The sequence below is a fragment of the Hypomesus nipponensis genome, chromosome 3 (genome assembly GCF_054491055.1).
Source record: "Hypomesus nipponensis isolate SF chromosome 3, ASM5449105v1, whole genome shotgun sequence".
Classification (NCBI taxonomy): Eukaryota; Metazoa; Chordata; class Actinopteri; order Osmeriformes; family Osmeridae; genus Hypomesus; species Hypomesus nipponensis.
Window position 1 is genome coordinate 15,452,555 of NC_140363.1, and position 10,971 is coordinate 15,463,525.

Consider the following 10,971-nt stretch of genomic DNA (forward strand, 5'->3'; position numbering starts at 1 on the left):
TACCGGACGTGAGAGCAAAGGTCCACCAACAGAGAGAGAGAAAGAGAGATCACATCACCTATCTAGTACATGAAGTCAGAATCTCTTTGCAGGAAAATATATTAAACTTCTCCTAATAATAGCAGCATGTTTACATCCAACAAAGCTGTTTATATTCAATACATGACTGACATGACAACTGTGAAACCTGAAGTGTGTCTCAAGTTTAAAAAAAAAATTGTTACGTTTGTTCACACACATGGCTCTCCCCCATACTCTTCACACACACACACACACACACATTCCTCCATCTGCTTCACACCAGAAAACCAAACGTAAAGAGAGCCCATGTGTTCCGGTCACACATCATGATTCACCTCGAGAGAATCAGAGCGAGCAAGAGAGAGAGAGACAGACCGACCGACAGTAGAGAATCATTTACCCACATCTAGATCATTCTCCCTCCCTCCCTTTCTCTCTGTCTTACTTTTTTTCAATTTCTGTCTCTCCATCTTATATGTCAGGTAGAGGTGTAGGTAGAACTAGAGAGGGTACAATTTCTGGGGAAATGTTGATAAGTGCTTTCGGCGGTTGCAGCTGGGCCTTAAAAAAAAATACTATATCACCTCCAAACCTTTCGTTGAAACTAATATCAAACATTCTGATCATTTTCAAAAAATGTAAAAGGACTTTTAGATTTTACAACTGACATGTCTGTATTTGAAATACATATGCATCCTTATTATTTATGAAGATTGCATAGATTAAAAAGCATACATTTGTTACTGCTCATTTACACTTCAAAATACTAAGAGTGAGGTGTACAGATTTCTTTCGCCATAAAAACATTACCGGTACATCTTCCCTCAGTATACCTGCGCCTCATCCATTAGGCTAATTGTATATAGCGGGACAAGTCATCCCTTACTTTTCAGCGTGAGATACGGTAGAAATGTGTGAGAAATACAAGGTGTTGGCGTGAGAGCGTGAGAAATCGCTGAAATCCGTGAATCACTGCAAATGTGTGACACTTGACCCTGTGTAGAGGTAGGCTGCAGGTAAAGGTAGACTTAGAGGTACAAAGAATTAGAGAATACCTGCCTACATCGGCAGACAGGTATTCAGACAGACACACAGACAGAGAAAGAGAAAGAGAGAGAGATAGAGAGAGAGAGACCGACAGGTGCAGGAGAGTGGGCCACATGAAAGAGCAGCTGTGGACTGTAGATCAGACCAGACCTGGCTAGCTGATCACAGAGTCAGAGTAGACAGAAGCACACCTGCCACTGCACGACAACAGTTTGGTTGCTACGGCGGTTGTCATAACAAGTCTTTATTTGAGAGTTTTAATTGCCATTCTGTTGCCAGCATTCTATAAACACACCGTCTTCCTTCCTTTCCACAAACCCTATCTCTACCTCCCTCCTCCTCCTCCCCACTTCTTGGTCAGTCCGTCTGTCTGTCCGTCCGTCTATCTGTACTCCAACACAGCCAGGGGGGTAACATTCCTCTCTGCTACATTAACATTCTGATACGCCGCTTACCACCTTATCAGGCCTCCGCAAAACACTGTGCACTTGTGTGTGCGCGCGTGTTTGTTTTTTATCTCGGAACAACTGATGAGAACCTGTCACAGAAAAAAAAACGCCCGACAGAGGGAGGGCGGAACAACAGAGCTGACTTCCAACACGGAGAATGAAGGGCTGAATGAAGGATAGCAGGGAGCACTGGCTTGTTATTCACTATGTGACTCTGCTGAATGTTAAATATGCTGAGCGACGGGACAACACGAAAGACAAAGCTGAACAACAAAGAGAGAGAGAGAGAGAGAGAGAGAGAGAGAGAGAGAGAGAGAGAGAGAGAGAGAGAGAGAGAGAGAGAGAGAGAGAGAGAGAGAGAGAGAGAGGGAAAGAGACACAAATCTAACGAGAACATAACGAGGTAGAAAGATGAAGAGAGACACAGAGGGAGTGAGAGAAGGATAGAGAGAAAGAGTGAGATGAAGAGAGAAGGGATAGTCTCGTCTATTGTGACAGCAGCCCAGTCTCTCAGGGAGTTAGGAGCAGACAGAAAGCGATTGATAATGCCGTTTGATTCCCGTCTCAACACTTATGAATTAACAAGCAGGCAGAAGAAAACAATTAACCTAGTTAATTACTGATACTGCCAAGTCTCTTACGCCATGAGAAGATTCCAGGGTTGAAGGAGGAGTCTTCTAAGACCAGACGACACAAACGACATTCATCACGGTTTTGGAAACAGACAGACACAAACCCACGCATACACAAACAGTCTCTTTTTCAAGCTTTCTTTCTTTGTCTCACACACACACACAAACACACAAACACACACTCACACACACACACACACACACCAACAGGCCTACCTTCGATCTTCTTGAGGGCGGTCTGACAGGCCTCCTGGCTGGGGAACTCGAAAGGGTTGTTGCAGGTGCGGATGCTGTCACACTCACACCTGCCATCCATGAGGTTGCAGCCGGTGATCAGGTTCTCGTTGCAGGGCTCGAACCCCAGCAGCTGGTCATCGTCCCAGTTCTCGTCTGGAGAGGAGGGAGGAAGAGGATATGACATCACTGACGTGACATCGTCAAAAGGCACCAGCGACCTGTTTACCAGGGTACAGAAACCTGGAGACATGATAACCGACAGGAATGGATGGCGATCACATTAAGGTGTTTATGACTACTACTGTGGCTTTTAAAGAGTCAGTAGACAGCTTTGATCTTTTAACACTACAGCAGTATCGTTTTTTTACATCAAATGTGTCAATTGTCCACTGCGCAAGTGTGAATGCACAGGTAGAGAAGGACGGTGAGAGACAGAGAGAGAGTATGACGGAAAAAGAGAAGACTAGTGATAGACAGTCAAGGCCATGTAGAAACCTTACCGCGCTCTGACCTCCACAATGCCATTATCAGCCCTTATTTGTTCTGCAAACAAACCCCCACTGTAGAACACTGCTTTTCTCTATCTCTACCTTATCACTGGTGTGTGTATGTGCGTGTGCATGTGTGTCTGTCTGAGTGTGTGTCTGTTTATGACCGCTTGTATATGTTTGCTTGCACTTCGTATAGACATAGGAGTGATAGTCATAGACTGTCTGAGAGTGTGTTTGAGAGATTAAATTAGAGTGAGAGAGACAAAGAGATGTTCTACTATGTGTGTGTGTGTGTGTGTGTGTGTGTGTGCCTGTGTAAATTAGCTATGTGCCTCTACATTAGTGAACAGGCCCTGTGTTAAAACCAAATCTGGCTGAAACCCACGAGCACTCATATGTTTTCATGTAGCTGTGGTTCTTGTGCTTTGATTAGCATTTCAAACAAAGCTACATGACACGCGATCCTGAGAGCCTGAGAGCCATCAGTGGAAGGACGTCTGCCTGCCTGCCAGAACTGCCATGCAACCTTTGTGTGCGTGTGCCCACGTCCGGTTGTGTGTTGCGTGTGACATCTGATAGCTGGCAGAGTGTAACGAGGGCTGTGGTTCCGAGGGCTGGGAGGAGGGAGTGTCAAGGGTACATGGTGGTAGCTAATTATCACCGACAGTTTAAAACACTCAAGCTGTTTAAGGAGCCAGGGGAGCAGAGTGGAAGAGAAGCAGACAGAAAAAATGATGCAAGATGAAAACCTCAGAGTCAGAGAGTTTTGAGAGGTTTGTGGATCGTCTGTAATCACACACTTTCACCATGCATGTTCACTCTCCAGAGGCTTTGCCCGGTTCTGTGGACCGGTTGGAGGTAATGAGAAAGAGAATGTGTGTATTTGATTGTGTTTTTTTGAGTGTATCTATGTGTGTGTCTATGTGTTTTGGTGTGTATATTTGATGACTGTGTGAATGTGTGTGTATCTGCAAGTGCACCTATGTTGTCCATGTGTGTGTCTACATGCGTGTGTTTGTGTGGGTGCATTTGTGACAATGTGTGCGTTTGTTGGAGTGAGCGCGTGTGTACTCAGAGGAAGAGCGTGACAAGAAGCCAGTGGAGGAGGAGGTGAACGTTTACGCTTGTCTTCCCTGACGACAGAAGACAACCTGTGTTCTTCTCTAAGTTCATCCAGCCTTCCAGCCCAAAGGAAGGCTGTGTGTGTGTGTGTGTGTGTGTGAGTGTGTGTGAGAGAGGCCTCAAAAGTCACAGGGGGGTACTCCTGCACAATAGACTGCACTCCCTGTTCCCTTGTGTGTGTGTGTGTGTGTGTGTGTGTGTGTGTGTGTTCTTTGGCCTCTCCTGTGGTGTCTCCATGCCTCCAGCAGCAGAGGCTTGATGTGGTCTCTTCCCTGCTCCAAGCGACAGGGACCCCTTTACACTCCTCACTTCCCTCACTTCCGCACAGAGCCACAGGGGGAAGTGCATTAGAAAGAGGACAAGGTTACAAGGGAACAAGTGCACACTTAAGACTGCAGGCCGGAGAGATTGTCGCACTAAGAAAAGCTTGTTCATATCCAGTCTCACAGCTCTGCAGTGCTAATCCACCCCTTCTAAGTGTTTTACATTGTGACATCATGTCAAAGTAGAGTGTTATTCTCAACCCTTCACCCTTCTGCCTAGGGTTCTAATGAGCAGCATTCTAACGAGCATTGTTCTAACAAGCACATGCCGGTATTGTAACGAGTAGAGGGGCCAGATTTTTAACTAGAAGAAACCAAGGTTCTAACAAGCAGAGATGCCAGTGTTCTAACGAGCGGAGGGCAATATTCTACGGAGATTCTAAGGAGTGACACCAGTTTGCTAGAACATTCCCTCAGCACAGAGACCCCTTATATCACGTTGCTGTCCAGGTGCACTCTGGGAATGCACTGTTTGTCACACCCTTAAAGGCTGTCACAATCACACCTGGTGAAACTCTGTAACCACTGTTACTATCGGTTAACTAGATGGGATTTATGACGTCATTCATCGTGTCAGCCAAATCTCTGGCAGTTCTCCAGCCTGCAGCAGAGGCTGCAGCTAAGGTGTAGAACAAACGGACAGGGAGTCGTGTTGCATAGTGTGTCACTGAGCAGGTGGAGGGATCTAGGGATCTAACCCTGAAGGTCCTTTCTGAAGGTCCCGACAGGGTCTTTCTTCTCTAACGTAGCTGAACAGCAGCAGAGCCGGATTGCATCACGGGCTAAAAATGCCAGCAATGTCTGCAGACCCAGACCTGGGTGTAAACTAAACAAATAAATGATCTTTATTCATCCTCAATAGGTACTTGTGCCCTAGCATGCAGCAGGCCTCTACAGGGTGGCTTCACAGGAATGCAGAAGCCAGGATATGGAGATGGAGCGTTTTAGGACCCAGCAGAGCACGCAGATGGAATGTTTAGAAATCCAGAACTCTGGATTCAGAACCTGTTCCAACATTCCATTCTAGGTTTTAGCCACTGTTTTCTTGTTAGCCTCCTGTTTTCACTACTTTCTTTTGGTGTAATTGTTTGAAAGTTCTGGTTTGAGCTGGTGCAAGCTGGTGACAGCTTGCCAGTCAGCTAGCCAGTCTGCTCAAATTCTGCCATTGAAGGACAAAACCAGCAAACCAGCCATTCAGTCTACCAGCCAGTTAGAGCCACATTCCTGGAGAGAGCTGCAAAAACAGGAGGAAGGGTATGATGTGTCCAGCTCTTCTCCGGTTCCTCTGCGCTCCCTGACCTTCTTCCTGACTGCAGACAGCGGGCAGCCCCCTGGAGTAACACAGGTCACTGTTGGGCTACCAGAACCACTCGTAAACAAGACTGGACCTGCCAGTGAGGCTTCCTCGGCAGGGACAGCACAGGGCCTCCCCTCAACTCAGAGAGACCATCATGGCTGCCAGTGGGAGGGGTAAACAAGAGTCATCGCTGTTCGGTTGTCTCCCGCTCCCTCTGAAGACCAACGAGCTGCCTCGATCTTCCAATCTACCCCCCGTCCAGTCTACACCCACCCACCCCCTCCACCCCACCACTCTGCAGCACTCAGGAATTGATGCATGCCGCCAGGTTCCATTGAGGCAGTGACGGGTAGATTGAATGGAGGATGCCTTGAGGCAGGATAAAGGTTTTCGGTTGATAGGATGGATGGATTAAAAGTTGGTTGGATGGATGGATGGAAGAAATTGTATGGTCTCAGCGCCTCTATTTGGGATGAAGTGGACCTGTCAGAAGCCTTTAGTTGTGGCGCAGCAGAGGGTCTGGTATCAACCTCAATGAGACTAATGAATGATTCATCATGTCTGGATGACTTTATAACCACGATGATCATCTGCGTTGGGCCAGCCTATCTCAGCCTCAGTGGTCGGCAGCTGAGTACGATTACACTTATAATTGTCCCCATAGCGATTTGTGTGCATGTGTGTGTGTGTGTGTGTGTATGTGCATGCAGAGATAATGGTCAGGTCTATTAATCCCAAATCACCGACACAATATCCACAGAGTGGATCATGCTGAAAATGTTGAGGGACAGCAGAGAAGTAGTGGGAATCCAACCATGGTCACGAACCACCTCCACTACCCTATACCCAACCAGGGAGAAGGTACCAGAGTCAGTGGACTAAATACCAGTGATTCAGAATGACAACAGCATACTAGGACACTAGAGCACGCTAGGAACGCCATACCAAAGATTCAGGAGCTTCCTATTTAGAACAGTGTCACTTCAATGTCACTCCCCGCACCCACATTCTCTGTCCAATGATAGAGCTGTGCTCAGTGACAGGCACCTGAGGCATCCAATCACATACACGGCAGAGGTCAAAAGCCGGGAGTTTGAAGGGATGCCATGTGGGTGATTTGCATTTTTGCCCTCTGGGAGAACATGGGGAATATTCCAGATGAGAATCGACCATCGTGGTCCAAACAACTAGTGCACGTAATCAATGACTTCCAATATGGTTCACATTAGGGCCAGGTCAGGCCAGCAGGGACAGGGCTAAATGTTTACCTCAAAATTTCCTAATATCCCTTGTAGGACGCCAGCTAAGCTTCCTCCACACTCCATAAACATTCTCCAAATTATACATAATTTAGGTGGACATGCATATATGCATGAGAGCTGATTATTTCATCCAGACGTCTTCAAAGACCGTCAGAGAGAACAAATACTTCTATTGCTGTTTCTCAGCTCTCAATGAGACCACACAGCTGTTGACCTACTAATACATAACACAGTCCACATAGCAGCACAAAACATGCACAATAAAACCTCCACAACAAAAGCAGAACGGATACAAAATATGGCCCTAGTCTAAAGGATGAAATACAGGCTCACTACAACTCACTATGGGTGGGGGGGGGGGGGGGGATAGGGGTACAAAGTGTTTGAATGTGTTTTTGTGTGTGTAGCAATACAATTGTCTGACATAGCCTCAGGGTGACAGGGCACCCATTTCTTCCCCGACTCTTCAGGGACCCTCACTGACAGACTACACTAACCTGGCAACCCAGACTGACAGCCTGGGACTACACTAACCTGGCAACCCTGACTGACAGCTTGGGACTACACTAACCTGGCGACCCTGACTGACAGCCTGAGACTACAATAACCAGGAAACCCTGACTGACAGCCTGGGACTACACAAACTTGGCAACCCTGACTGACAGCCTGGGACTACACAAACCTGGCAACCCTGACTGAAAGCCTGGGACTACAATAACCTGGCAACCCTGACTGACAGCCTGGGACTACGCTAACCTAACACGGTAGCTCCACAGCTGGGCTGCTAACAGGAGGTCCCCAGGGTCAGCTCGGATCATGTTTTTCTACAGCGGCAGTGAGAAGAAGAGAAGAAGGCGGGAGAGGGAGTGAAGAGGAGGAAGGGGAAGTAGAGGAGAGAGAAAGAGGGAAGGGAGTAAAGTGGAGTATGAAGGAGCAAAGACTAGAGGAAGAAGGAGCAGGACTGAGAGAGAGCTACAGGTGTGAGGATACTTGTATGCCTGTCTATCTTGCCTGCTTATAATAATCGGTGTCCGCTTGGTACAATGTAGGTGCTTGGATTTGTTTTACATGGTTCAAACCCTATCAAACAGAGTGAAACTCAGGTGCACCAGTTCCTCTATGTATGAGGTCGAGAGGGTGTGGGTGTAACAGAGGTGGTTAGATTTTAGTTTTCGGTTCTATTGTAGCCTTCTGTTTCTTGCTCAGTACAAAAAAGGGAGACAAAATGAGGGGGGAGGAGTGGGGGTCGAGGAGAGAGACTCATCATAATAGATGATTTTCTGCATGTCTGAGGAATGAAGCATCAAATCACGACCCGTCAGATATAATCACGATCTCTCGCACCAGCCAAGCACCCCGTGCCCCAGGCGTCATCAGCATTCCAGGGGAGCCGTAATTACCGGGGCTATCACGCAACATCACAACTATGGTCTAGAAAGCGTTACGGCAAAATGATAAGAGAAGCGGTGGCTTGAAAGAACAAACCCCCGTTCCTTTACGGGGAGCACCTGCGCTGCCAGGTAGCAGGGGGCGGTTCGACGTCCTCGGTGAAAGGTAAATGTTAAAGTACACGGGGTAGATACGCAAGTTGAGTTGCATAGCAGACATTCCAGCGAAAAACCAACAAGCCTCGGCGGAAAGAGAGGGGCTGGCACGGCGTCCAAAAACAGCACGGAATCCGTTAGCTATACCCTAAAGAAATGGAAAACCGACATGCTGCAAACACATTAGCCAGCTCCGCTTGCTCAATCCCTCTAGTCTCCAGACCTCGCAACACTTGGCGTGGAGCGCGTGTGTTTATGCAACTAGTTATGTAGCTTGAGGGACATAACACGAAGAAACTATTTGAATGACCTTTACGATATTGACAACATGACTACGGTGTCTATGATCTATTGCACTGGTACCTTTCATCAACATCAGGCCTGTCAATTGGCTTGATTATGCATATAGCAAATACAAGACATCGATATTTACAGTAACAGACATATTTCAGGTGCATAAAGGCCAATACATGTTAACTGGGGATATAGCCAGTGCGAATTAATTAATTAATTAAAATCTACTGGGTAGTGTCTCATAAATTATTGATTAGGCTACTTATTATAGTTTCAACTGAAACGGCTCATAGTATAACTATGCAACCTTGTAAAAAAAATGTTTCCATAACTTCAATCCAAGTTGAATGATACAAATTACTAGAAATATTATAATACAAACACAATACAAACCTTCACACACCCCGACCTCATGCTGCGTGATAGAGCCTCTGCTTAGCGGCGGTCTGATTACGCACCGGAGCCCCCGGTCGCAGGTCCCGTACAGACCGTAAACCCCACCGCAGCTCTCGTTTTTCTGCTTGGCGCAGACCGAGCAGCAGCCGCAGATCCCGAGCACAACCGCCCCGGTGCAGTGCTTGGGCTCTTCGCATTTAGATTTATCACACGGCAGGCACAGTAGAGCCCTGCTGCTCCTCGCAAACACAGATACCAAAATGCATACCGCAAGGAGATACATTCTGGAAGAGGCCATGGGGAAAAAATTAAATACAATCCTACTACCCGCCCCCCGGACCCCCGCTCAGACCAGCGAGCTAGTATACCCTTGTCGAGCTCCGAAACACGACGAGCACGCAGTTCCAATAACAGTCAAAGAAGTTCCGAAAAAAATGTCCAGGGTCGTGGTGTACAGTGTTCAAGTCTACTTTCCGCCAGAAGAAACTTTAGTCCGGGTTACCGTAAACCAGGAGAGAAAAATATCCGTCCAAACGCACATGAGACTCAAACTATCCCACACTGTACATGGGGAGCATGGTTTCTGTTCCACAATATGGTCGGAGTTCCAGTTTGTTTCAAGAAATGGAAACTTTCTTCACTGTACTCGTACGTCTTCTCTCTCTTCCCCTTCAGAGTCCGTTTTGCTAACAGCAAGGGGATTTCTCTCCGTTCAACGCGCCCGTAACGAAGAGACTGCGCACTAGTATTTATCAGTCTCTCTCTTCTTAGACTCTCCGCGGCGCTATCCGCTATTCTTTTTGCTATCCTTATTCAAATAAAACGTTTCCTGCTACCGCTTATACAGTACGTCTCTTGCTCTCATGTTTATCGTTCTCCAGCGCACGACTCTCCGCCTGCTGCGCCCCCGGTTCAGTCCCCCTCCGTGACCTCATAACGGAACCACTCCCATCTAGCATTTCTCCGCTCCATTGGACAGTTCATTCCAGATATGGAGCACAGGAAATGTTGGCACACGGGGCGCGCGGAGGGAGTCAGTGATACACAGACTGGGAATGCGGCTCCGGCGCAGGTGTGGAATGTGGAGCCCCAGTGGCCCCGGTAAAAACAGCCGTTTAATCCGAAGCCCGGTCATGCTGCGTGTATTTTACATTTCATATATAACATGACAGGTCCTCTCATACTTAAAGAACAATAGACAAGGTAAAGGTCTGTTTCGGATGGCCTCATTTATTAAGACAGTAAAACCATTTGGCAACCAACTACGTGAAATAAACATGGTTGATGAGAAACTGAGTCTGTCTGGTAACTAAAGGCAAATGCTCATCACCGCACTACACCACATCTCACAAAGGGCTATTGAATAGGTATCCATTACTTAAGTATTCCCTTTTAGATACGAACCTTATGCCAGGTTAGGTTTTCAAAATATATTTTTGTACCAACCTGAGAATACACTAACCTAAAAGGGTTAAAGACCGACAGTGAGACAATCGAGGGTCTCTCTTTATAGATCAATAAACCACAATCTCTCTGCTGTATTTCATTCCAGACTGCTCCCTCTCGCTTTTCTGTAGCGCGACCAGATATATGGTGTGTGTATGTGTGTGTGAGAAGCAGAGAGAGAGTGTGTGAGTGTGTGCGTGTGCTAGTGCTTGGATGTATGTTCCTGCATGCTGTGTGTGTGTTGAGTTGTCTGTGTGTGTCTGTGCCACCCCGCCATACACACACTCTCACAAACACACACACACACCCTGTTCAGCAGACAGAAGGGCAGTTGAGCCTGCAAGCACAGCAAGCCAATGATAGCCCAGCAATTACTGTGAACCAATAATAGCTGGGTCATCAATCGCCCC

At 47.1% G+C, this 10,971-nt stretch overlaps 1 protein-coding gene across 2 annotated transcripts in view; it reads right to left on the reverse strand.

The window, feature by feature from the left end:
* crim1 (cysteine rich transmembrane BMP regulator 1 (chordin-like)) overlaps positions 1–10,011 on the reverse strand; it is a 46,570-nt gene extending 36,559 nt beyond the window's left edge. For both annotated transcript variants that reach the window (XM_084679123.1, XM_084679114.1), the window contains exons 1-2: positions 9,113–10,011; positions 2,366–2,539 (exon numbers count right to left, since the gene is read on the reverse strand). In XM_084679123.1, the coding sequence (XP_084535249.1) occupies positions 2,366–2,539; positions 9,113–9,413 (475 nt within the window). In that variant the 5' untranslated portion in view covers positions 9,414–10,011. The remainder of the gene's footprint in view (positions 1–2,365; positions 2,540–9,112) is intronic.
* Between the last annotated feature and the right edge of the window lie 960 nt (positions 10,012–10,971).